This window comes from Capsicum annuum, chromosome 8, assembly GCF_002878395.1.
Source record: "Capsicum annuum cultivar UCD-10X-F1 chromosome 8, UCD10Xv1.1, whole genome shotgun sequence".
Taxonomy (NCBI): Eukaryota; Viridiplantae; Streptophyta; class Magnoliopsida; order Solanales; family Solanaceae; genus Capsicum; species Capsicum annuum.
In genome coordinates, this window is record NC_061118.1 from 1,613,971 (window position 1) to 1,641,760 (window position 27,790).

At 33.0% G+C, this 27,790-nt stretch overlaps 4 protein-coding genes and 1 long non-coding RNA gene across 6 annotated transcripts; 4 read left to right on the forward strand and 1 right to left on the reverse strand.

The window, feature by feature from the left end:
- The first annotated feature begins 1,472 nt into the window (after positions 1 to 1,472).
- On the forward strand, positions 1,473 to 3,080 carry LOC107878996 (probable clathrin assembly protein At4g32285). Its single transcript, XM_016726133.1, has one exon. The coding sequence runs from the start codon at positions 1,473 to 1,475 to the stop codon at positions 3,078 to 3,080; it is 1,608 nt and encodes a 535-aa protein (XP_016581619.1).
- A 1,708-nt stretch (positions 3,081 to 4,788) lies between these two features.
- LOC124886358 lies at positions 4,789 to 9,264 on the forward strand. The gene is made up of 3 exons (XR_007043442.1): positions 4,789 to 5,122; positions 6,312 to 6,430; positions 9,140 to 9,264. It is a non-coding gene; the product is annotated as an uncharacterized LOC124886358 (long non-coding RNA).
- Positions 8,954 to 12,333, reverse strand: LOC107838771. Of its 2 annotated transcripts, none has more exons than XR_001664774.2 (2): positions 9,862 to 9,937; positions 8,954 to 9,497 (listed from the first exon to the last, which is right to left on the reverse strand). XR_001664774.2 is itself a non-coding variant. In XM_016681966.2 (2 exons), exons 1-2 carry the CDS (start codon positions 12,301 to 12,303, stop codon positions 9,241 to 9,243), a joined length of 327 nt encoding a protein of 108 aa, XP_016537452.1. In that variant the 5' UTR covers positions 12,304 to 12,333; the 3' UTR covers positions 8,954 to 9,240. The 2 variants fall into 2 exon arrangements, 1 of the variants encoding a protein (XP_016537452.1); XM_016681966.2 differs by lacking the exon at positions 9,862 to 9,937 and adding an exon at positions 12,234 to 12,333.
- Positions 10,337 to 16,122, forward strand: LOC107878995 (zinc finger protein 6-like). Its single transcript, XM_047394289.1, has one exon. The coding sequence runs from the start codon at positions 15,064 to 15,066 to the stop codon at positions 15,976 to 15,978; it is 915 nt and encodes a 304-aa protein (XP_047250245.1). The 5' UTR covers positions 10,337 to 15,063; the 3' UTR covers positions 15,979 to 16,122.
- A 1,101-nt stretch (positions 16,123 to 17,223) lies between these two features.
- On the forward strand, positions 17,224 to 19,374 carry LOC107878994 (zinc finger protein 3-like). The gene has a single exon (XM_047394290.1). It carries the CDS (start codon positions 17,814 to 17,816, stop codon positions 18,714 to 18,716), a length of 903 nt encoding a protein of 300 aa, XP_047250246.1. The 5' UTR covers positions 17,224 to 17,813; the 3' UTR covers positions 18,717 to 19,374.
- The last annotated feature ends 8,416 nt before the right edge of the window (positions 19,375 to 27,790 follow it).

The following is a 27,790-nucleotide window of genomic DNA, read 5'->3' on the forward strand; positions in this document are numbered from 1 at the left end:
GTACCACTACTTCAAAGGTGAGGTAAAGAGGTTGTTTCGGATAGAACCCCAACTCAAGACAAAAATAATTTGTAAAAGGACATTGTATAGGAAAATTTGGATGACTAACAACAACACCAACATACTCAGTATATTCTCATAAAGTGAGGTTTGCGGAGGGTAAGTGTATGCAGTCCGTACCACTACCTCGATGGCTAACAACAACATACTCAGTATATTCTCACAAAGTGGGGTTTGTAGAGGATAAGTGTATGCAGTCTGTACCACTACCTCAGATGTGAGGTAAAGAGGTTGTTTCCGATAGACCTTCGACTCAAGACAAAAATAATCTGTAAAAGGACATTGCATAGGAAAATTTGGATGACTAATAACAACAACAATAACATACACAGTATATTCCCATAAAGTTGAGTCTGCAGAAGGTAAGTGTACGCGGTTCGTACCACTATTTCAAAGATGAGATAAATAAATTATTTCCGTTAGAACCCCGACTCAAGAAAAAAATACTCTGTAAAAGGACATTGTATAGGAAAATTTGGATGACTAACAATCAATTTATTTATTCATCTCTTTTTCGTTAAGATTTTTGTCAAAAATTAAACTACATAATATTTGTATAAATAAAGGCCTTACAATGAGAATGAACATAATAATATAATATAATGGATGAGTTGTCCTATGGTACTATAGGAAAAAAAAAGTTAAAAGAAGTACATGGAGAATGTCAATTTACTCTTGTGAACTATCTTGTAAACGTTGTTTATATCAATGATACAAATATCATATACTTCATATTTAAATAAATTAAAAAAAACTAAAGTATATGCCACAACTCATTACGTTATTCCTTATTATACTAACATCAGTTGATCATCTCTCGTTAAAAAACTATATTGTATATAAATAAAAAGTTACTTTTTATACATATATATATATATTGAATCTTGAATATCTTTAGCGAAATTTCTGGTCGATTGACATTCCTTCGTCAAAAAGTTACATTGAATAAAGAAGTCAATTTTGTTTATGTACTATATACTACGTGTTAAATTCTTTGACTTCTTTAAAATTTGAGTAAAGCATTTAGTTATCCCTGAACTATGACCAAATTTGCTACGTCGCGCTCCAACTTCACGGGGTCCTATTACCCCCTCGACTAAAATTTTAGCATATTTTTGTCATCCTTTTTAGCTGACGTGACACCTTTTGTCAACCTTTTTAGCGGATACGGACCCCATTTAATAATGTGATATCAGTGCCCTGTCAGCACAAAAGGGTGACAAAAATAAGCTAAAATTGAGTTCAGGGGTAATAGAACCCCTGTGAAGTCGGAGCATGTCGTAGCAACTTTGGCTATAAGTAAAAATTCTGACTCCGCCACGAGGTTTTGTCATTGAATTTCACAACCTCATACATAAGTACTCATTCCTATAGTTTCCCTTCATCCCTTTTTGCCTTACTATAGTCACAATATGCTTATAAGAATCAACAAAGTGTTCACTCTTCTTAAAGAACACACATATGTTAGCTATGCAAAATTTGCAACCATTGGAGGTTTTTGTGATCTTGATCACATTGTAGTGAAAGCCACTTCCCCTGGTGACACACCGTTGCCCGATCGATATGTACACGAAATCCTCCAAATCTTTGCCATTTGTCCGTCTTCCTTTGGCTCATTCGTGCTATCTTTTAGTCGACGCTTTGGCAACACAGAGTGCTGGAGAGTCGCGTTGAAATGCCTCGCCCTCCTTCATCGGCTACTTAAGGCATTGCCCTACACTAGCCCTTTTCGCGATGAGCTCTTGTTGGCACGGTCAAATGGTTTGGTGTCTCTCTATCCTCGTGATTTCAAGAATCGCTTGTCCTCCGCCTCTCAGGATTACGCCAACTTCATTTGGTCGTATGCACGCTTGCTCAATGAGTCCCTCGACTGTTGTGCCACTCAGGCGAAAGAGAATGATTTCATCGACAAGATGGATGAAGTAAGGCTAATGCTAGAAGTCCTGCCACAGTTACAAAGCCTACTAGACAGTGTCATGGCGTGCAGGCCGACAGGTCAAGCAATGCGTAATGCCATAGTTCAATCTGTCATGAAATATGTGATTCGCGATAGCTTCACGTGTTACATTACATTCAGAAAACACATTGTTGAAGTACTAGATCATCTCATACAATTGCCATACATAAATTGTGTTGCAGCATTTGAGATTTACAAGAAAGCAGCAAATCAAGCAAATGAACTTTGTGAGTTTTATGAATGGTGCAAGTGTTTAGGACTTTGTGGCATGTATGAGTATCCCTTCATTGACAAAATCCCACAAATACAAATCACAGCTCTTGAGAACTTCCTCAATGGGATGTGGCAATCAACAGATGATCCATCCTCTTCAACGTCGACCGATGATAGCAACGATTATAAGCAGAAACATACTATGTTGTTTGGAACCTCTAAAAATGTTGTCGCGCTCATGTCAGATCCTTCAGGAATGTGTAGTTTTTGGGGAGTCCAAAGCGCGTGCGACAGTATTTCTGAAGAGTTCGAGCAATATAGGAAACAAGAGACACAATCAACTGATGATAGCAACGATTATAAGCAGAAACATGCTATGTTGTTTGGACCCACTAAAAATGTTGTCGCGCTCATGTCAGATCCTTCAGGAATGCGTAGTTTTTGGAAAGTCCAAAGCATCGAGTTCGAGCAACATAGGAAACAAGAACCACAATCAACCGATGATAGCAACAATTATAAGCAGAAACATGCTATGTTGTTTGGACCCTCTAAAAAAGTTGTCACGCCCGTGTCGGATCCTTCAGAAATGCATGGTTTTGGGGGAGTCCCAAGCATGTCCGACAGTATTTTTGAAGAGTTCGAGCAACATAGTGAAATGCAACCTTTGATACAACTTGAAGATGACAATCAAGATTGGGAGACACTTTTGGATGCTTGTGTTTCTCTACAAACCACAACTTCAACAAACAATTTTTACATACAAAACAATGCATACCAATATGCTGAGGAATGGAAAGACCAGCAGAAAAATGGTTGGGAAATACAAGTGTATCAGACAAATAAGAGGTAAGCATCTCGTACCCAAGAATTATGGTCAAAGTTGCTACGACACACTCCAACTTCACAGGGGTCCTATTACCCCTGAACTCAATTTTAGCGTATTTTTGTCACCCTTTTGTACTGACATGACATCTTTATTACATAAAATTGGGGCCCACATCAAAGGTGCCACGTTAGCTAAAAAGGTTGACAAAAATACGCTAAAATTAAGTTCAGGGGTAATAGGACCTCCATGAAGTTGGAGTGTGTCATAGCAGATTTGGTCATAGTTCAGGGGTACTAGATGCTTTACTCGCCAAATAATGCTAACTCAGTCTATCCAGGGAGTTGATTTCTCATATGGTCTCTCAATTAACAGTTATTAACAATTGGAATCAAGAAGAAACGTGGTTTTCCAAGATGATAACTATTAGATGAGTGACTATACGAGAAATCAATTCTCTATCATGGGGCATATGAGACATATTCTTGTTGAAAAGTAGTACTCAATATTTTAGCTATGGGTAGTAAATTCCATTACAAACATTTTCAAATAAGTAAATGATCAAAAAGTTTTCATCTATGGCTTGTTGAGTTTCACATACGTGTGCCTACGTGGACCTTTAGTATGTTGATTCACTGATGTGCCACGTAGGCACTAAGATTGCCAAAAATATGATTTTAATTAGTCCAGGGATAATAAAACTCTCCTAAAGTTCGGGTGTGTCTCAGTAATTTCATGTATAGTTCAGGTGGAAACAATGCATTTTTCAAAAAAAAAAAAAAAAGTATTAAAATCACTTCAAACTAATTAAGAAGTACTGATGGTCAATGAAGAGGATGAAAAATCATGAGATTTCAGATTTAAACTTTAGTAAAATCAAAAATCCAAAAATTATACGTAATCGTTTCTCATATATTGAATGTTTGATGAATAGAGTTATCTGTAACATGCGCGTATAAAAATAGCAAGTAGCTCTTAGAATTAATCGAGATATATACAAATTCATTGAGACTTCGCAAATATTCAAAATAGAAAAGAAACCCCCTAACTCTTAGTAAAATTGTTGAAAATTATAATTGTTGGACTAATTTTTTTCTACATAGAATAAAATAATTCCAATTTTATTGCGATAATAGAGGCATCAAGTTTAAGTCAGATTTGTACTATATTAATATAATTATTTGAAAAAATGTTTTATTTCCACCTCAAACTATACGCGAAAGGCTGATACACATTCGAACTTTAGGAGGCTCCTATTATTCCTGTACTAATTAAAATCGTATTTTTGACAACCTTAGTGCCTACATGGCACACGTGTGCCTACGTGGACCCTTCAGTGTGTTGTGCCACGTAGGCACTAAGGTTGTCAAAAATACTATTTTAATTCGTCCGGGGATAATAGAACCCTCATAAAGTTCGGGTGTATCTCCGCCATTTCGCGTATAATTTAAAGTGAAAATAGAACATTTTCTCTAATTATTTATTTACCGTCAAACAAACACAAAACACATTCAATTCCAAACTTAATTCATATTCCACTTTATCCCGCGTACCAAACATCTTTCTTTCTTTTCAAAGTTCATATTCCCCATTTTTCCCCTTTGATAAATTTACAAATTTCATATTCCCCTTTTATAAAATTACGAAAGTTGATAACCCCTTTCATAAATTACATAACTCATTTTCTATAAATTATGAAAATGAGTACTATAAAAGCAAAGCTTATTTGAATCTCCCAATAGCTCCATGGAGAGCAACTAACGCCGTGAATTTCTCCGTTACTCTGCCGGTTCAGCTACATGGAGAGCAACTAACGCCGTTAATTTCTCAACTCTGCCGGTTTTGCTCCAAGGAGAGCAACTAACGCCGTTAATTTCTCCGTTACTCCGCCGGTTCTGCTCCATGGAGAGCAACTAACGCCGTTAATTTCTCCGTTACTCTGCCGGTTCAGCTCCATGGAGATAAACTAAAGCCGTTAACTTCTCCGTTACTCTGCCGATTTTGCTCCATGGAGAGCAACTAACGCTGTTAATTTCTCCGTTTATCTGCCGGTTTTGCTTCTTCCTACGGTATATATATCTCTACATTTGAATTATTATTGAGTTTCTTAGTAATTTATCATGAATATATATGTAATTGACGGATGTATTATATAATCGTTAATTTCCTTATATGAATGTTGAAATTGTTTAATTTTATTGCGTTAGAGGTAGGCAGAAGAAGTATTAGAGAGAGGTGATTAGACGGGATATGACACAATCTTAGTTTTGTAAGTACATGCCGTTAGATAGGAGGTTATAGAGGATATGTATTAGGGTAGAAGATTTTGAGTAAAGGTCAAAAACACACATAAAAGTATCTTGACTTTTAGAGTTTTATACCTGAACTACTAGGTGTGTGTGTGTTTTAGTTATTTATTTATTGTGAATATATATGTAGCTGACGGATGTATATAGTCGTTAATTTTCTTATGAATGTTGAAATTGTTTTATTTTATTGCTGTAGAGGTAGGCAGAAGAAGTATTAGAGAGAGGTGATTGGACAGGATATGATGTAATTTTAGTTTTGTAAGGACATGACGTTAGATAGGAGGTTATAGAGGACACGTAGTAGAGTAGAAGTTGAGTGAAGGGTTGAAAACATACTAAAAAGTATCTTGGCTTTTCGATTTTCATACCTAATCATACCCAAACTATTAGGTGTGTTAGTTTCTTACCTGAACTATAACATAAACTTTAGCAATTGAGATGTGTTTTAATAAATATTTGAGATAGGAAACCTGCACACATAATAGTTGAGGTATGAAGGTCAAAAATCGGGATACTTTAGGTGTGTTTTTGACCATTAACTCTAGAAGGTTAGTAGTTTTTTGTGTGTTGTCTCGGTTTACTTTACGTACTAGTTAGTCATAGTATTACTGTTGTACTTTTTTGTCCTTTGAATTATGTTACTATTTGTTGTTTCTTGTACTTTGATTATCCACTTCTTTCATTTCCTTTTCAAACTGCTTGGAGTTGCTTTTCCTTGAACCGAGGGTCTATTAGAAACAATCTCTGTAACTCCCAAGGTACGGGTAAGGTATGCGTACATTCTATCCTCCTCAGATCCCACTTGTGGTATTACATTGGGTACGTTGTTATTGTAGTGTTCAAAGAAGTGGGAGAAGGACTATGAGGTCTTATGTTCAAATCTCATCGAAGCTTAAAAAATTGTTAGGTGATTTACTATCATTTGTCTAACTGTTGGTTTGGTTGGTAGAATTGTTCGATACTTCTGCTGGTAGGAATTAGCCTTGCCTGTGCTGGTCGGAGGTTGCAGGTACATGATAAAATGGTCCAGAACGTCACCTGGATAAAAGAAGTGTGCTATTTTAGAAGGTACAAAGTTTATGACATCAGTTTGACTTATATATTAGTGATGGTATGAAAAAATGTTGAAGTAATAGTTGAAAAATTAGTTTGAATTGAAAAAAGAAACATCCCTGAAAGTGATAAAAGTCGTCGTTATCAACCATCATAATATAATTATTTTTGTTTTTAATATTCATGTGATTTCATCAATTTATCAAACCATGACGGTCAGATGTAAAGAGATCCTGGTAAAAATCAGTTATATTCTAAATGTAGCATAACTAATAAGTGTAATGTTTGGTACCGCGTATATGGATCATTTGCTTTCATTGTCTTTTGTTCTTATCTAAAAACAATTTTGATACCGAGCAATTGTAGATCTTTTGAAACAAATTATAAGTCGTCAATCGTCATGCTGCTACACCTATCAGCTGGTGCGTTTGGAGTTTTACATAGAGCATAAACAAACCATCTCGAGCTGCTTTCTCTCGTTCTATCCATCATGTCCTATTTGCACCCTCTCTCCGATGTCATCATTTCTACTATTGTCAAATCTGTATTTCCACACATCCATCTAAGTATCCACGTTTTGAATGTGTCAATGGTTAAAGGCCTATAATTTACTTCTGAATAATATTGTGGTTTCACAACCATCTTATGGAACTTATCTTTCACTTTATTGGGTATCTTCGTGCAACACTATCATAAGTACTCCTCCATTTCAGCGCTCCTAGTTTAGTTTTATATGTGCTAAATCCTCATCTATCGTGTCATTGTCTTGCAATAGCTAGTGCATTACATTCAAATGCTTTTGTAATTATTGAAAAAGAAATAAAGATATCACAAGCTATTTTGGGAAGATTCATGAGATATAAGACTACGATTATGCTTGGCTATCAAATAGCTTCTTTATACAAAGTGCATTCCTCCAAGCCTAGATGTTTGTTTACGATTTTTAGTTTTTGGTTCTGGACCTCCAGTAGATATGGTTCTATGTAAGGTCTTGCCTTTTCCCGGACCCCGTGCATAGCGGGAGTTTTAGTACACCGGCTGCCCTTCAGTATGTGCTTCAATATAAGCCTTCTTCCACTTTAAAAAGGTTGTACAAGTCTGCATACCTAGGTGTATGTTTGCTTTGTTGCATCATCATCATTAAATTTTGTACTAGGAGATACATGTTGCTTGATAGAGAGCTCTCTTATATCATCTTCTGCAATAGCTAAGCTGGCGGGTTTGCTTTTGATAGGGCGTGAATGGCCCATTGGAATCGCTTTCTGTTCCGCCTTTCACGTGCATATAGTATACAGACAAGGAAATACTCTTGGATCCTTATGTGCTTTACCCGTAATGAGCTGCTTTAAAGACGAAAGATTCTCACAAGAAACGTCAGAAGCTATAAATGGCAGTAAAATAGTAAGAGTTAAGTACTTCTACCACTACCTGGTGCATAAAAGAGTAATTTAAATTAACTTTTAGTCCTGCTTAATAGTAGTTTCTAGAAGTGTTGGCAGTCTGAATGTCGGGTAATGATTGTTACTTTCTTGCACTGCCCCACTCCCACCCACCGCTTCCAAAAAGACAACCTCAATGTTCTTTAGCAGCATAAAGGTCTCGTCGATGGATATTCCCTTCAACTGCTTTCGTTACCCTTACCAAAAGAGGTGGTGTAGGAGCTGTCAATATTAGACCTCGAAGGCAGAAGACCTCCTCCTTACAACTGAGTAAATTTTGTATAGTCTTTTTGCTGCATACATCACCTATGTTGCTCGGACTCTTCAAAAATGTCAATGGGTGCGTGTCGGATTCGCCAAAACTAGTGTATTTTTTGAAGAATTTGACACGGGTACAGCATCGAAGGTGAAGAGTCCGCGCAATTTTGTTCATCACACTGTTTCCCAACTTATTTCTGGAAAGGTTTTTCATGCAATTAGCCTAATTTAATCTTGCTAATTGATGAGAAAATTAGCCTGTCGCTTATCTCTCCACATTAATTGCTTGTAAAAGTTACAACATAACATGTTTTTCCCTATACCTTTGTGGTAGATGTCCTCTCAAAAGTCTTACTGCCGTACTATTTTTCACATCTCTCAAATTTTCTGAATTCTTTCTACTAACTTATTACTTATGTTCTGTTGGCTAATCGTACAGATTGTCCATGTCAACATAACTACAAAGCGAAATTTATTTGATTTCCTTTCAAAACCATGAATTCGAGAGTAGTTATCTCAACGCTGCTAAATCAGCATTCAACTTGCACTGTTGCTCTTTCCGTCAGTAGAATCATTTTTGTATTGAAGCATGCTAAAGGTTTTCGTTTCTGAATTTCCATGTTCCCGTGATCTTCCAGTGAGATTCTATTGGATTCCACATCTTTTTACACAAAAGTAAGTGTTAAACTACACTGCGCCCTCGCTAGACTGTGTTAATCAGAAGGACATAATCTAATATTAAAACTAATCTGGCCTATAATATAGTTTCATGTGTTATGTTGGTTAGTTCGCTGTTGATTTGAAATGGTGTTTGAAAGAACTCGTATGAAACAAGTGTGTATTAGAGGATGAAAAGATTGCTATAAACTGTCTTTGTAGCAAATGCTTATACAAGAACTTAGTGAAGTTGGAATTGGATAAAGAAACTGACTGACATCGTTATATATCGCAATAGAACTGGACATACATATGTTTATACTTTATTTATCAGTACTTATTGCTATAAAACATATTGTTCAAACAACAGATAGTCTGTAATTGCGGCAGTACAATCAGGATTCATACTTAAAACTTCTCATAACCTTGAGCATGGATCATCGAGACCAGGAAGAAACACTTGGAATTGCTTTAGCTGCATGAAGGTGGCTGAGGATTCTTGGGCTTCATTTGATTTGCGGCGGAACTGGGGCCAAGCGTGAGTTCAAGTTCAGGTATTTTGTTAATTCTTTTCGCTGCTAGTCTTTGTTTTAGCTCAGTATACAAAGCTTCGTTCTCCTGTCTGAGCCGTTGAGCAGTCTTCCTTAGCCTGTCATTCTCCTGCATAATCTGAATATTCCGCCAGTACAAGTCTAAATTCTGTTTCTCCATAACTTGCTTGAGTTGACCTGAAATCGGAGAAACCATCAAGAATTATGAATAGTTATGCAAGATATAGTTTTGAAAACATAGCTTAATAGATTATGCAAAAAAAGAGCAGATGATGACATAGGAAACTTCTCTTATCTACATATGCATGACATAAGTTTATATACAATAAGACGGAATTGTAAATGTAAAACAATGAGAGTTTGAATTTGAATCTAGCTCTGGTTTGTCTCGTGAAAAGTAATTCGTAGAAGGCTAGAGTCGGCAGACAATTTTAGAGGGTACTCTCGGTATACTTAGAAAGTAACCAGCTTCAAAGAGGGGAAGAAGGAGAACTAGTTTTGCAAGAATACTTGAATTCTTTGTGTATGGAAAATTACTTACGAATAGAGAATAGGCTGTGAACCTTTAGATTCGAAAGCTATTAGAGGCGACTAGTTTTGATTAGAGTCTGTTCGATGTGCTTATTTATACTAGTATTTTGTACCTTTACGGATGGACAAAGAAATACTAGAAGCAGCACACGAGAATGGCACTCGTAGTTCAAGAAGTGCTCTGGAAACCAATTTGCAAAGCTCCCTTTATTCCTCCTTTATTCCCACATAAAAAAACACGTCACATTTTAAGTAAAGAAGACGCTTCATCGATGATTCGTTAGAAGGAAAGAAAATTGTTGCTCGAAAGTGTTTTTTGCATGTGGTTTTTGCTTGTTTCGTTATGTAAAATTAGTTAGAAAGTAGCATAAAAGATGATATTCCTGAAGACGCAAATGCCTGAACAAAGGGAGAAATAGCATGGGAGACAACAAGAAGTAAGGGGGTGGGGGTGGGGGTGGGGATGGGGGGGATGAATTGTGACATTTTGATGTTCATGAGAGGAACCTGAAAGCATTCAGTGAACTTTGCAGAATCAACTCATGTTTTTAAAGTGATCACAATAATTACACAACAACAACGACCGCAACATACTCAGTATAGTCCGATAAATGGAGTCAGGGGAGGGTAACGTGTAGAAATTTAATACTGTTAATCTGGCTACTCTGTGTTGTTTTTAGGAATTACATTACAAGAGAATCCCTTCTTTGTTGGAACATCACTGATTAATTTATTATCTGTTAAAGAAAATTATGAAGTGGTTAACATATATGGTGTATGGTAAACTCTATTGAAAGTGAATAAACATAAAAGAAAGTTCATGTGTATTAAAGCTTCCGCTATGCACGGGGTTCGGGGAACAGTTCGGACCACAAGGTCTATTGTACGCAACTGTACTTTGCGTTTTTGCTAGAGGCTGTTTTCACGTCTTGAACCCGTGACCTCTTGGTCATATGACAAAAACTTTACCAGTAACTCCAAGGCTCACCCTTCATAAAAAATTAAAGTATATATTTATCGATCCAACCACTATTATTTTTCTTTGTTTTTGTTGGAGTGAAGGCACAAAAACTCACCTAAAGTATCTTGATTTTTGGAGTTTCATACATAAACTATCAGGTGCATGAGTGTTCTACCTGAACTATCAACTGTTTATTATAACAAACCTCAACTATCAATTGCTTTTCCTACCTGAAATATCATTATTGTTGAAATATCACCATTGTTCAGGTAGGAAAAGTGAACAATTGATAGTTAAGATGTGTTTTGATAAATAGTTGGTGAGAGTTCAAGTAAGAAACCCGTACCCTTCATAGTTCGGATATGAAACTCAAAAAACTGGAATACTTAAACTGTGTTTTTTACCATTAACTCTTTTTGTTATCTGAGAATTTTAATTATAGATTTATCTCACTGTGATTACAGAAATGTTTTAAACTTCAAGTTTTTGTTTTGGCTTAATTATCTGGTATTTGAAATTTGTTAGTCTGATAAATTTTGTTTTCATGTTGCTTAAGCTAATTAAAGGGGGTAAAAACTCTGATAAATTTTGTTTTCATGTTGCTTAAGCTAATTAAAGGGGGTAAAAACTCTTTATTAAGAAGTTCTTCATTCCTAGAGTTCAAACTCGAAACCTCTAGTTCTCATTACTGGTGACAATTGGCTCCTTCAGTACAATACAAATACAAATGTGTAATATTCACATTAGAAAAGGGAATTTCATCATTGTAATTGCTAACTATGTTTTGACTCGTATAAGTTGTTGTTCTTGTTGTTTTACTCTTTATAGTAAACGGAATTCAAGGGCAACAAAGACCCTTAGATTGGACTTCATCGATGGCTAGATGAGATTTTGTTTCTATTGTTGTTTTACTCGTTATAGAGAACGGAATTCAAGGGATAAAAAGGCCCTTCGATAGGACTTCATCTATGTCTAGAAGAGATTTTGTTTCTATTGTTGTTTTACTCGTTATAGAGAACGGAATTCAAGGGATAAAAAGGCCCTTCGATAGGACTTCATCTATGTCTAGAAGAGATTTTCTTTCTTTCTATTGTTGTTTTACTCATTATAGAGAACGGAGTTCAAGGGAAACAAAGACCCTTAGATAGGATTTTCATCTATAGCTAGAGGCGATTTTCTTTCTATAGTTGTTTTACTCGTTATAGAGAACAGAATTCAAGGGAAACAAAGACCCTTCTATAGGACTTCATCGCTATGTTGCTCGGACTCGGCTGTTTTGCCACCGAACCCGTCTCGACACGAGACTGAGGCGGGGACGGGTGCTTCCGCCGTCTCCGATTCAGTCAACCGATTTCGGAGACGTTGACCGAAATAAAGAAGAAATTTAACTGGAAACATTGAATAATTAACCGGCAACTTACCTGAAAAAGTTCGAACCAACGACCACCGGAATAGAGACGGCGTTGTCGATGTGCCTTCGCCGGAAATCATCGTCGACGTCGCTGGAAATCATCATCAACGTCGCCGGCAATCATCGACGCAGACGTCGTACCACCTCAGGGTACCGGAAATCATCGTCGTACTCTATCATCGGTGCAGTCGTGTTTACACAGTGACGGGTTATTTTTTTCCAAGTCAAAGTGTGTTTTGAAACTTTTGTCTTTTCTTTTTACTATTTTCAATTAATAATTAGTTCCTTTACTATTAATAATTAATTAATAATAATCTGTTGCCAGCACTGTCTGTCGGTGAGTGTATTTTACTTTGACAGTATTAAATTTAACTTCTTAATTATATTTATTTTTATTTTTAGTAAATAAACATGAGTTATAATTTTGGAAAAAGTTTTTAATACAAATACTATTCCTAATTGAAAAGTAAAATCAGAAGACAAAAATAACTAAAAATAGCAAATTAACTAAAAATATTTAGAATATCTTTATAACTCTATATTTATAATATTTAATATTTTTTTAGCCGAATCCCCGCACCCGTATCCACACTCGGATTCGCACTCCCGAATCTTAAAATTTATATTTTGACGAATCCGACTCTCGGATACGCACCCGTCTCGGATACCCGCACCCGAGTTCGAGCAACTTAGTCTATGGCTAGAAAAGAGAATTTCTTTCTTTCTATTGTTGTTTTACTCGCTATAGCGTACGGAAGTTCTTTCTATTGTTGTTTTACTCGTTATAGAGAACAAAATTTCTTTCTTTCTATAGTTGTTTTACTCGTTATAGAGAACGGAATTCAAGAGAAACAAAGGCCCTTAGATTGGACTTCATCAATGGCTAGAAGAGATTTTCTTTCTATTGTTGTTTTACTCGTTATAGAGAACGGAATTCAAGGGCAACAAAGGCCCTTAGGTGGGACTTCATAGATGGCTAGAAGAGATTTTCTTTCTTTCTATTGTTGTTTTACTCATTAGAGATAACGGAATTCAAGGGAAAAATGCCCTTAGATAGGACTTCATTTCTGACTAGAAGAGATTTTCTTTCTGTTGTTGTTTTACTCGTTATAGAGAACGGAATTCAAGGGACACAAAGGCCCTTAGATTGTACTTCATCGATGACTAGAAGAGATTTTCTTTCTTTTTATTGTTGTTTTACTCGTTATAGAGAACGGAATGCAAGGGCAACAAAAGCCCTTAGGTAGGACTTCATCGATGGCTAGAAGAGATCTTCTTTCTATTGTTGTTTTACTCGTTATGGAGAACGAAATTCAAGGGAAACAAAGGTCCTTTGATAGGGCTTCATCTATGTCTAGAAGAGATTTTCGTTCTATCATTTTTTTACTCATTATAGAGAACGGAATTGGAGGGCAACAAAGGCCCTTCGATAGGACTTCATCTATGGCTAGAAAAGAGAATTTCTTTCTTTCTATTGTTGTTTTACTCGTTATAGAGTACGGAATTTCTTTCTATAGTTGTTTTACTCGTTATAGAGAACGGAATTCAAGGGAAACAAAGACCCTTAGATAGGACCTTATCTATGTTAGAAGAGATTTTCTTTCTTTCTATTACCGTTTTGCGATTTCATATCAAAATTATCAGGTGCTCAAAGAATCTTGTTGAACTATCATGACCTCGTATTAAAATTTCCTCCGGGAGAATATGACATGCTATGTAAACATCACACTGCAAAAACTCGTCCGACGTGTTTAAAGTGACGACACGCATAGAAAAGCGCGCTTCAGTGAATGTGTTAAAACTCTCCCTATATTGTCATTATTTCGCGAATTTCATATCTAAACTATTGGGTGTTCATAGAAACCCCCCCTGACCCAGCAACAACAACATAGTGTATTCCCGCAACGTGGGGTCTGGGGAGGGTAAAGTGTACACAGTCTATATGAATACCTCAGACAAAGTAGAGAAGCTATTTTTGATAGATCCCCGACGCCCGACAGTCCCATACCACTACCTCCGACGAAGTAGAAAGGTTGATGACTCACGACAAATAATAATAATAGAAAAGATAGAAACAACAAACAAAATGAGATAACACACCAATAGTGCATTTTTTTATTAAGCTCGACTAAATTAATTCATTCTTTTATAATTTGTTTAAGTAATTATTAAAATTTTGTTTTGCTTTTTTTTTTTTTATTATTGCTATATATGACATATCAAACAAAAAGAATATTTCGACTTAATGCTGTAAGATGGGATATACTTCAAGTTTGATTCAAATCAAATGTGCTAATATTTCAAAATCATAATGATCATCTTAAAAAGGAAATTTAATTAATTAATGTGATAACTATATACAAGGCAGACCAATATTTCAATAGTTTAAACTTGTAATAAATTTAATATGTAATTATATACAGCTAGAAATTACTTAAAATGCAAGATACAGAATATCAAATCTTAAATAAAAAAAAAATAGTAACGCATCATTACATGCATCTAGAGATTATGAACTAAACTTATTTTTGTTAATAAATTTATTTATATTCATATAAAATGAATTATTTTAAACGAAAAGTAGAATAAATGTGTGAGAATAAGATATGACATTTAATTAAAGCAAAGATATGATAGTTTGAAATATATTGATGTAATTAGTATTTCTTGCAAGTTGGTTGTTTTGAATTTGTAAATTTGTAACGCCATGCAATCATTAATTTTCTATATTTGGAGGATTTTGTAATTACTAATTTTGTCTATTTAAGAGAATTATTTTTCTTCATTCTAATCATCAAGTTAATTTTTCAAGAACATAAAGCATTAGTATAGAGAGGCAAATGGATATTTTCGCGATGAAAAAACCATGTTCTTCTGAAGCTTCTAGCATATCGGCAGCCTCAGAAGAATCTCATGAAGTCGTTACAAATACGAAAAAGATGAAAGAAAACGTTGTAGAAGGCCCACAGTTGAATAAGCCATCATGTGTTGATTTACTTGTTGATCTCAAAGTCCATAATGGTTTCAACAACAACAACAACAAGACGAACAGTATGATCAGTTGTTCGAATCTTGAACCCAATCTTTTCAATTCAACTTCGACTAATACTCATGCTAGTGAGTCTTCCAACGAAGCTACTCCCAAGCAAAAGCGTACCTCGGATGGTAGGACTTTCTCTTGTAACTTCTGCAAGAGAGAGTTCTCCACTTCGCAAGCCCTAGGAGGACATCAAAACGCGCATAAACAAGAGAGGGCTTTGGCTAAAAGGCGAAATGGACCTGTTGATGTTGTTTCGCCTTTTGGCCCGCCCAATTATCATCCCTACTATAATCCCTATTCGAATTTCAACTCACACATTCCATTTCATGGTTCTTTCGCTTCGAGACCATCACTTGGTGGTACTGTTCAAGGCGGAAATTCTTTCTCCGCGATTCTTAAACCTACTACTTCCTATCAGACTTGGCCATTTCTTTCGAGCTACAACTTTCGATTCAACCTTGATAAATGGTCGATATCATCATCAAGTTCATCACTTTTTAGGTCAGAAAATCCACAAGAAAATTATAACATAGGTAAAATTGGCATTGGAGGTGCTTCTTTGGCAAATTCTGTTAGTTTTGAAAACAAAAAAATTGGAAATAATTTAACTTTAATGAACTCACCAATCAATGTTGATGATGATAATAATCTTGGTGGAAATAATCATATGAAGAAGGAGGAAGAAGAAGGGCTTGATTTAAATTTAAAGCTTTAATTTAATTTATTGCTTTGTATTTTTTTGTTATTTCATGAGTTTATAATTTTAGTTGAGCATTATGTTTATTAAAATGTGTAGTATTATTATTCTAATTCCTACTTTCTTGTAATTTGGTTTGAATATATTGAATCATTCTCTTTACTTTCTTGTAATTAGACTTTCACAAGCCTATATAGTCATATCCATTTGTTTTGAGACAAAAATCTTTAAATTCAAAATTATTTATATATGATGAAATTATTTCATCTGGACTTCCTTCGACGGAAAAATATACTATTTATACGTGAAAAATTATATTTTATGTATATATATTATAGGTGTTAAACTCCCTTCGGCTAATTTTTCTTCAAATATTAAACCTTGTTAATTAAAATCCTAACTCCATTTCTGCCTTTGCTAGTGAAAGTAGATGCACAATATCCTATATATGATAAAAACTATTTCATCTGAACCCCCTTTGACGGAAAAATATACTATTTATACATGATCAAAAAATATATTTTATGTATATATATTATAGATATTGAACCCCCTTCGACTGATTTTTCTTCAAATATCGAACCTTAAATGAAATCCTAACTCTGCCTCTGCTTTCGCTAATGAAAGTGGATGCACAATATCCAAAAGAACTAAATTCTTCAAATACAGAATTTGCAAATACAATTATTACATTAAAATAGTAAAAGTAAAGAAAACAACTATTTTACCTGAAAAATCTCCTTCCTCAAAAAAAAACGTTATTACGATCTTTGGGCCAATAAGAGCCTGGTTCTTTCAACAATATTTGTCAATCATCAAAATCAATTTCAACATATAGCTTAAAATTTAAGGAAGCAATATATAAGGTGTAAGGATACGTTTAATAATATATAATGTATAAGCGGGTTGTTAGAGTTCTAGGAATCTCTCTAGCTATGACATTCTATGTGAACGTCAGACTTTTATACCTAAACTATTGGGTGTTCATAAAATCTGCCCCAAAACCACTATGAATTAACCGTCATGCCAGGTGGATTTATTTTTAAGATATTTCATTTAAAAATACTTTATGTCTTTAATTTACCTTTTTTATATTATGACTAATTGACTATATATAACATATCAACAACAGAATGTTTTTACAAGATTTCTCATAATGATCACCTTAAAAAGAAAATGTAATTAATCAATGTGATAAGAACAAATTTCACTAGTTTAAACTTGTAATAAATTTAATGTGTAAATGTATACAGCTATAATTAACTAAAATGGAAGTTATCAAGTACCAAATCTGAATTTTTTTGGTACAAAAAAATTCAGATTTGGTACTTTATAACTTGTCTATTAGAGTAAAAACAATAATGTATCACTACATGTATCTAGGGATATGCACTAAACTTATTTTTGTTAATAATTTTATTTATATCTATATAAAAGGAATCATTTTTAAACTCAAAATAGAACTCAAATAATGTTTGATAATAAGACTGTTAATCTCTATCTTACCATTTTGCATAATAATTAATAGTGGCATTTAATTAAAGCAAAGATATGATAAGTTTGAAATATATATGGCATTTAATTAAACAAAAGATATGATAAGTTTGAAATATATTGATGTAATTAGTATTTTTAGCAATTTGATTTGATCCTCTAGTAAAACACCCCATAAACTATGAGTTGGTTGTTTGAATTTGTAAATTTGTAATGCCATGCAATAATTAATTTCCTATATTTGGAAGATTTGATATTTATAACATTATTGTCTATTTAAAGAATTTGTTCTCTTCATTCTTTTTCATCAAGTTAATTTTTCAAGAACATATAGTAAAAACTTTAGTATAGAGAGGTAAATGGATGTTTTCGCGATGAAAAAATCATGTTCTTCTGAGGCTTCTAGCACATCGGCAACCTCAGAAGATTCTCATGAAATCATCACAAACGCGAAGAAGATGAAAGAAAAGGTTGTGGAAGTCGAAGAGTGTCAGTTGAAGCCACATGTACTGTCATCTTCTGATGTTCTTCTTGATATTGAAGTCCATAATGATTACAAGAACAAGAAGAATGTTAGTTGTTTGAATCATGAACTCAATCTTTTCAATTCAACTCAGGCTGGAGCTAGTCATGAGTCTTCCAATGAGGCAACACCCAAGCAAAACCGCTCTTCGGATGGTAGGACTTTCTCTTGTAACTTCTGCAAGAGAGAGTTCTCCACTTCTCAAGCCCTAGGGGGCCATCAAAACGCGCATAAACAAGAGAGGGTTTTGGCTAAAAGGCGAAACAAACTTGATGATATGGTTTCGCTTTTTGGTCCTACCAATTATCACCCCTACTATAATCCCTACTCGAGTTTCAACTCCCACGTACCCTTTCATGGTTCATTTGCTACTCGATCTTTACTTGGTATTCAAGGAGATTCTTCCGCGATTCATAAGCCTTCTTCTTATGAAACATGGCCGTTTTCTTCAAGCTACAATTTTCGATCTGACCCTCAGAAGTGGTCATCGTCATCAAGCTCATCACTTTTCAAGACAGAAAATATCATAGGAAATAATATTCACGGTGCTTCTTTGGAGAATTCCCTTTTTACGAGCAAAAATAACACAAAGGGTTTTAATTTAATGGATTCATCGGTCAATGTTAACGATAATCTTGGTGGAAAAAACTATCTCAAGATTGGATTGGGAGAGGAGAAAGCAAAAAAGGACAATGAAGAAGAAGAAGAATCGAAGCTTGATTTGAATCTAAAGCTTTAATTTAATTTGTTTTACTTTGAATTATTTTTCTATTTCATGAAGTTTTAATTTTTATTTGTGCATTGCTTTTATTAAAACATCTAGTACTATTTCAATTCCTGCTTTCTTGGAATTAATTTTATTTAAATCCATTAAATTATTCTCTTTAATGTTTGATCCTCTAAACCACTTGGCTTCTTCATATATTTATTTTCTTATATTTTGAATCCCTTGACAAAAATTTCGATTCTGCTACTATGCTTCCCCTTAATATAAATTATTCACCAGATATATTTTTGAAAATCCCCAATAATTGATCCATTATCTAGTGAAATTGTTGCATGGTGAACTAGGCATTGAACCAATTTATTCCTTTTAACCAAAAGATTGTATGTTCATATAAAGACATTTATGTCCAATGATAGCTTTGATATCAAAAAGGACTAATATGTTGCATGATGAGTAGCGGTCTCGAGGCCGCTACTCATCGCGTGGAGGGCTAAGGAGGCTCTAACGGGCGCCCACCACGTGAAAGGAGATATCGCAAGCCCTAGAGCCAGTGTCGGATTCGAGATTTAGGGGTCGTGAGTGCTGGTGAGGTTCCAACACAGATATTGACGCCCAAAGCTTTAAGATTTTTCCCGAAAACCAAAACACCCAGCTATTTTCTTGGTTTTCTGGGTATTTTTTTGAAGCTTATATCAATTCTTTTTACCTTTTTTATATAATTAAACCTAGTCTGCATCGAATTTAACAGATGTCGGAACACCAAAAAAACACATATAGGTCCGCCCCTGCCTAGAGCCCGCGTCATGCGAGCTAGTCCACATGTGAACTTTCATTGGCATGTGTCCCATCACGAGAATCCCTAAAGGGATCAGAATGAAATAAATAAGGATATTTCGTGAGATTAGCTATCTCATCCTCTATGGCATAGCTAATCCCATCATTTTAGTACAAAATAGTTCGCAGAATTAATTAATACCCATAATAATACACCAATGTTTGTGTTAATTGAAGTAAAATTTACTTGATTGTGTTGGTTTAAAATGTGCAATGTTGCTAATGAATGGTGAAGGTGTCACTTTAAAATAAGTTGTTTTAATCCGTAAGAATGATTTTTTTTTGTTTGTTTATTTTGTAAAGTGGAATTCTTCTTTGATTCAATATTTTTTCTTCTTTGGAAGTAATTGATTTAATATATTAATTGTTATTTGTGATGTTCTATTAGAGGGAATCTAGATGCGGAATCGAACATTCACCTATCAAAGTTCTGTTAAGAGTCTCATATTGAAAAAGGGATGGGTACTTGATCTCCTTATATAGACTTCAATAATCTTCTCCTCATGAGCTAATTTTAATTTTGGGATGTCAATTACGATCAAGATCCATTCTTTACATGATATCAGAGTCTGATTCGTCCAAATTCGTTGTTCATTGATGTTGGGTCCCCATATTATATTGTTCATGCTTCAGCTAACAAAGTCTTGGCATGTGGAGGAGTGTTAAGAGTTCCACATCGATAGAAGAATTGATACTTGGTCTCTTTATATGGACTTAGACAATCCTCCCCTTATGAGCTGGCTTTTGGGATGTGAGTTAGGTAATAACAACACTAGGACGAGAATAACAGTATAACAAAGGCTAGCCAGAGAAGGAGATGAGATATTAGAACATAAACGAAAAAATGAGAGATAACAACAGCCAAAGCTTCAACATAATTTGCATAGCCCTTGTTTCTAAGGCACAATCCTTTTTAACCATTTGTAAATTGATTTGAATTTCAAATAAAATTCTCCAATATTTTAGCTAAAAATTACACAAATACACAATTTATGTTTTCAATATTACAAAAGATCTCAACTCCCTAAGCATATTACAAAAATACAATATATACACAGAATGTTATGTATATGTCGGTTATGTTATGTATATTAATAGGGAGAGAGTAAAGTAATTAAAAAAGTGGGAGAAGGTGTAATTACTTCCAAAATAGTTGGTATTTATGTTATTTATACATATTTTAGTCGGCCCAATAACCCTAACTGAATCAGTCTCCTTAACCAATTTTGGCCCATAGGCCCTTATTTATCCACGATTCACAATAGTACTCCCGCCCTCAATAAGAATCTTATCCTCAAGGTTCGACTCAAGAAATTAAGATCAAGTTATGAATATCAAGCCACGGAGTTAAATCAGTCCAACAAGCGCTACCATGTATCCATGAATTGCCCGTTTTCTTATGTTGCAATAACTCTTTACAACGTAACTCAAGAAAACTGATACTAGTATTACTAATACATCATATTTTACACAATTTTTATACACTTTGTTAAACGATCCCTAACTGTCGCACTATAAAGCTCTATGTACATTTATTTGTTAGATCAAAATCTACCTACCACCGGTCATGACCTTAGATCGGATTATTTCACACGTCATTTTGCACACACATAAAGTTACTATCTCCGATCCTCTACGATTTACGTGCAAGTATTTGACTAGATCGAATTTAATAATAAAAAAAGGACTTAAAATTTGTGGTATAGAATGAGATTGAGCTATTTATTTGTCTACAAATCACATTTCATTAATTGTCGTTTTATTTAAAAGAAAAAAATGTCACATAAATTAGAAAACTAAAATAGTAAAAAATAATATATAAATAACATAAATATCAACTTTTTTGAAAGTAATTACATTCTCTTCTACTTTTTAAATTACTTTACTCTCTCTTCCTATTAATATACATAACATAGTCGATATATATATATATATATATATATATATATATAGCATTCTGTATATATGTTGGAATTTTTGTAATATATTTAAAAAATTAAAATTTTTTATAATATTAAAAATATAAATTGTGTATTTGTATAACTTTTAGAAAAATAATCATGGGACCATGAAATGATAAGGTTTTTCATGTGGGATTCTGCAGGGGATTATTAAACTAACTTATTATTATCCAAAGTGAATTAAATAGTATTTTTTATTTATGGGCCATCACTCCTTTGAGTGGATATTGACTAAAGATGTTTTTGCATGTCTTCATGTGAAATTAATTTATCTATCTGTTTCTAGTCTTGGCGGAGTGATCTTTCATTTAGGGATTCATTCGAATTTTATTTGATAAAATATTATATTATATTTATAAGGTTAAAAGTTTTTTTTTATAAATATAGTAGATATTAAATTCACTTTGACTAATTCATATATTTATTTTTGAACTTTTTTAATAAAAATTCTGACTCCATTACTGATCTGTTGGTATATAGTTTATCTCTTATCTAAAAATTGAAAGTTTGCTTTGGGATTCCACAAATAGTGGTTTCACTTTTATAGTTTTAAGTTTGACAAAAGTTTAAAAAGTTATACACAAACTCCTCTATTAGGGGTAGTTTGGTAGAGTGTATTCAAAAAGTAATGCATGCATTAGTTTAATGTGTGTTATTAATACTTTATTTGGTATATTTTTACACTTTATGTATAACTAATGTTTGTATTAGCTATACACTTTATTGTGTATTAAGGTGTGTATTACTAATACCTCAAAATTCATGTTATTAGAAATACAATGGATCCAATACATGCATTAACATGATTCAAGACACTATTATCCCTTAAAAAAATACATTTTTTTCAACATATATATGGAGAATATTTTTATAAAAAAAATAAAAAAAAAATTATTTAATTTATATTATTTTTAATACATCAAACCAAACACTGCATAAGAAAAATAGAAGTATAACTAATGCAAGTATAGCTAACACAAACATTACTAATACAAGTATTACTAACACACCATATTTTACATTATTCTTATACACTCTACCAAACGACCCGTTGGTGCATTCAAAACTTTGAAATGTTTTTATATATCTCCTATGATTTTGGTTTTGGAGTCCTATACATTAATTACATAGGATATAGTGCCTTTATTTTTGTGTGATGATATTATGTTCTGTGACTTTTCTTAGATAAAGCATCAGAATTATAATCAAATTTACTACTATATATTTTAGTTTTACGAGAGTCCTATTATCTTTCCAAATTAAATTTTAGTATATTTTTATCATTTTTTTTAGCTGACGTAATACTTTTTGTCAATCTTTTTAGTTAGCGTGACACCTTTGACGTGAACTTCATTTTATGTAATAAAGGTGCCACATCAGTACAAAAGGGTGACAAAATATGCTAAAATTGAGTTCAATGGGTAATAGGACTCTTGTGAAGTTGGAATGTGTCGTAGTAACTTTGACCATAATTCGGAGAGGTACTGAATGCTTATCTCGATTTTTCTTTTCCAGAGTATGGGTGACTAAGAAGCTATTTACAATGAGCAATAAAGGGTTGTTTCGTATGCGGATAAGGTGGGATATTTTAGAATTAAGTTGGAATTATATTGATATTGTACTTGATTGACGATATAAATTTCATTCCCGAATAAATTTATACCATATATTCCTCCGTATTCCACCTACATGAAAGTATTTTGTCTCACCTTTCATATGGGAGAAATTTGTCTAGAAATTATAATCTCAAGACTATAAGGGATCGTTTGGTTGGAAAAGAGTTATCCCGAGATGACTAATTTTTAAATCAGTTATCCCATCATGTATAAGAAGTAATTTATCTCATCTGGTGTAAATGATGGAATAAATAATCCTGATATTAATTGATACTTCACACCACACATGAGATAAAATATTTTTTTAATTTATACCAAGAATATATCTTTTATACCTCACACCGAATGACTCTGAGATAATAAAGTCTCTATACCAAACAACCCCTAGATGACCAATTTAATGAGTAAAAAGGAAAGAGAGAGGAATATGTATTTGAGAGAGAAAGAACTTTGACCAAAAAGAGGGAACAAGTTGAAAAAATCATGGGTTACAATATATTTTGACATGATTTCAAAATAAATAAATAAATAAATATATATATATTACTCTAATATATATATAGTAGCATCAATCTAATATGGAAAAAGAAAAAAAATTGTCTTTCAATTTATTTTAATGCTATTGGGAGATGAGAATCTCTACAACTTGCAAATTTTAAAGTGTCTTTCAATTTATTTTAATGTTGAAAGCATTAAGTTAGTGATTAGTTTAATCAATATGGTAGAAGAAAAAAAAAAAGAATGATATTTTAAATTGTTCTATCATGAAAAAGAGTTGACTATCTACAAACGTTATGGTGAGATGGAATAATTTATCAACATTTGTTACTCTCTTGATAGTTTTAATAACTCACCGTAAGTCTTTGATGTAATAAACCGCAATTATACAATTTCGCCCCCTTCTTTCATGATGAGTCACAGATAACACTAAAGCGCTTTAATAAGACTGTTCTGTTGAGAGTGTGGCCACACACTTCTTCACCTTTCGATTGTCTTTATTTTTAATTAATCAGAAATGTCAAGTTCAAATATTAAAAATAAATAAAAGTTCAAGTAAGGAGCATTTCTTTTGTTATTTAACGTTATATAATATAGATCTGTATTAATCTGATATTCTCTAGATAGCTTCAATAACTCACCGTAAGTCTTTGATGTAATAAATCGCAATTGTATAGTTTCGTTCCCTTCTTTCATACTGAGTCACATATAACACTAAAGCGTTTTAATAAGCCTGTTCTGTTGATAATATGGCTAAATACTTCTTCAACTTTCAGCCGTCTTTATTTTTAATTAATCGGAAATTTCAAGTTTAAATATTACGAATAAAAATAAAATTCAAGTGACAGAGAAAAAAGAGTTGACTATTATAGATTAAAAAATGTTTGATTGGGTTTACAAAGTCAAATCCATTTTAGTAAAAAGCAAATAGGAGAATATAAATTGCTTGTCATGAAAGAGTTGACTATTAGTGACAAGTGTTATTCTTTTTAAATGTGATATAAAAATGGCAAAATTCATACGCAGCTCTCTTAATTACGTATTATTTTTCACTTAGGCACCTCAAGTGAACATTGTTTTCTTTTGGCACCTCAAGCGACCTTCAAGTGTGCCAATTTGGCACCTTTTGCTGAATCAGTAAAAATATACCATGTGCGTGTACTACAAGCGTTGATGACGTGAAAAGTGACCAATAATATAATGATATTTGTCATTTTTTTCAAATTAATTGTTAAATAACTATTTTTAATTAAAAATAAATAAATTATCAATCAAATATTAACACTTGAAATTTTTTAACTCAAATAATTATAAAAAAAATTATAAATTTAATCCCCACCCCTCCTATCTCCATCTGTCTTCTCTCGCGCCCCCCCCCCCCCCCCCCCGCCTCGTTCGCTTCCTCACTCCTAAATTAACTTCTTCAATCCACCCACCCACGCCTGCCCGCTTCCCCACCCCTCAACCTTTGTTTGATATATTCTTTTTTTTCTTGGTTTTACTTAGTGTTATTGCAATGGGTGTAATGTAATGAGAAAATTAAATTTGGTATATAAGAATGTTGTTGTTAAGTTGCTATGCTTTGGTTCAGACTCAATTAATGAAAATTGAGTGAAGGTAAGTTTGATAGTGATATTGAATTCAATTGTGGTACAAAAATTGTGGAGGTGAATAGTAAAATTAATGATGTTTGTGCGCAAAATTTGGTTACACTATTTTTATTTTTTTACAACTATCATGGAGATGTGATTTTTAATTTTCAAAATTAGTATGTGAATTAATCCACATCTACTAAACGTCATCACATATGTTTGAATCTTTAGATAAAAATGACTGAATCTATCCACATACTATTAAACGTCTGTCACATATATTTGAATCTTTAAATAAAAATGACTGAATCTATCCACATACTATTAAGCGTCTGTCACATATATCTGAATCTTTAGATAAAAATAACTAAATTCATCCACATACTACTAAACGTCTGTCACATATATTTGAATTTTTAAATAAAAATAATTAAATTCATCCACACACTACTAAAAATCGATCACATATATCTGAAATTAAAAAAAAAAAAAAAAACTATTAAACCTTATATATGTATTTCAACTTAATCATATAAAAATTCAATATCAAAATTATATCAAAAACAAATTAACTTTATAAACTTTCTCACACAATATAAATATGAAATTATACTAAACCCATCCACATACTATTAAATATCTATCACATATTAAACATCAATCACATATATCTGAAGTTCAAAGAAAACTAATCAAGTCTTATTCATATAAATTTTAACTTAACCATATAAAACTTCAATACCGAAATTATATATCAAAAGAAATTAACTTTATAAACTTTCTTACACACTATAAATATGAAAAATTATAGTAGTAATGTCAAAATCTAAGCATATCTATCCACTTTGGCATATTAGGCAATTGTGATTATAGAGGGATGAAATATCCAATCTCATAATAGTATGTGGGACCCACTGCTAAATACATCATGTGGGACCCACTCATTTTCGGATAAGGTCAATGTGAGAGGGACAGCTGTATATATCTTTGGAAATAGGAATTACCATGTTCTTTTGCTGTTTTGGTTTTGGCAATTTGCCAAACACTCAGTAACTGCTCAATTTTTACATATATATATATAAATGATTTTTTTTCATATTTAAGTAATATTATCTATTTTGAGTCATATTTATATGATTTTTCTTAAAAGATTGCATATTATTAAAAGATTATACATTTTATATATAACTTTCTAATCTATTCAGCAAGTTGTGTGAGATTTTTGTTTGCATACTCCGTATGAATCTTCCCTTGAACTAATTATCGTCATTCGTCTGGTTTATCACCACAATCTGAGGATCAATTTCGAGATTTATTGTATGTCGTCTACATTGTTTGAGTACTTTTATGATTACTTAAGTCCGCGACTAGCTTATTCTCGTGTGCCCGTAAGGGTAAGCAAATCGAACTTCGCACCTCATCATTCAGCCACCGAAATATACCCATACCGTCGAATTTGTGTTTCGATACTACTCCCTCCGTTTAAAAAAGAATGACTCACTTTTCTTTTTAGTCTGTTTAAAAAAAAATGATCCCTTTCCCTTTTTAGCAATACTTTAATTTCAACTTTCCACATGACATGTTTAGGACCACAAGATTAAAGGGCATTTTGATACATTTAATACAACTTTAATTTAAGGCCACAAAATTCAAAAGTCTTAAACTTTGTGTCAAGTCAAAGTAGGTCATTCTTTTTTAAACGGAGGGGGTACTAGTTAGACGCATTAATCCAAAAATATTCTTAACGCGATATAATATTATCCGCTTTAGCTAAGTCCACACAATTTTCTTCAGCCTTATCCTATTAAAAGATCATACATTTTTTTTGATTTCCCATTCGGTGTCTGATGTTCGCATTGGAGCTCTGACTAATTCGGATCGCGCGTTGCAGGATCCATTAAGGTGGCAACACTCCCAACAGAATTTTTTCCATACCCAAGATCGAATCCTCGACCTCTAGTTAAGGGTGAAACAGCCTCATCCACTGCACCACAATCCATATTGATTAAAGATCATGCATCTTAAATATATCTTCGTTACCAATATAAAATTTGTGTTCGCACACTCACCAATATCAAACAAGACTTTAAATATAATATGATTAATCAAATTTAAGTAATAATAAATTATTTTTAAAGGAAAAAACAAAGAGAAAGACAAAATTAACGTTGGAAGTGGCACAACATTTTTCGTCGGATTATTTGTCGGAATTAATAAAAGTCTTATTTGGTTCACAGTTGTTGCCTTTCTTGCCTGTCCAATCCGTCTTAAATTATTTATCCTATTTTTTATTTTTCTTCAAAAAATATTAATTAAAAAATAATTATTATATTTTTATTTGTATTTTAAGAATAATATTTTCAATAAATATTATTTGTGCATATATGATCTTCAAGATTAATTTTTACTCCTTCTGATTTAAATAAGTAAATTTTTACGTTATTTTTTAATGGTCAAAATAAGTAAATTGTTCATTTTTTAAAATACATTTTAAAAAATTTCTTTCAATTTTATCCTTCATTTATACTTTTTAGATTATGAGCTTCAGGACTTAATTAACTTTATTTTAATATAGCTGATATTTC

Excerpts from the sequence above, each read along its gene's own strand:
- LOC107878996 (XM_016726133.1), top strand. The coding sequence starts at position 1,473 with ATGCTTATAAGAATCAACAAAGTGTTCACTCTTCTTAAAGAACACACA.
- LOC107878995 (XM_047394289.1), top strand. The coding sequence starts at position 15,064 with ATGGATATTTTCGCGATGAAAAAACCATGTTCTTCTGAAGCTTCTAGC.
- LOC107878994 (XM_047394290.1), top strand. The coding sequence starts at position 17,814 with ATGGATGTTTTCGCGATGAAAAAATCATGTTCTTCTGAGGCTTCTAGC.
- LOC107838771 (XM_016681966.2), bottom strand. The coding sequence starts at position 12,303 with ATGATTTCCGGCGAAGGCACATCGACAACGCCGTCTCTATTCCGGTGG. Across the intron at positions 9,498-12,233 it reads GTTGGTTCGAACTTTTTCAG|GTCAACTCAAGCAAGTTATG; the intron begins GTAAGTTGCCGG and ends CTCCGATTTCAG.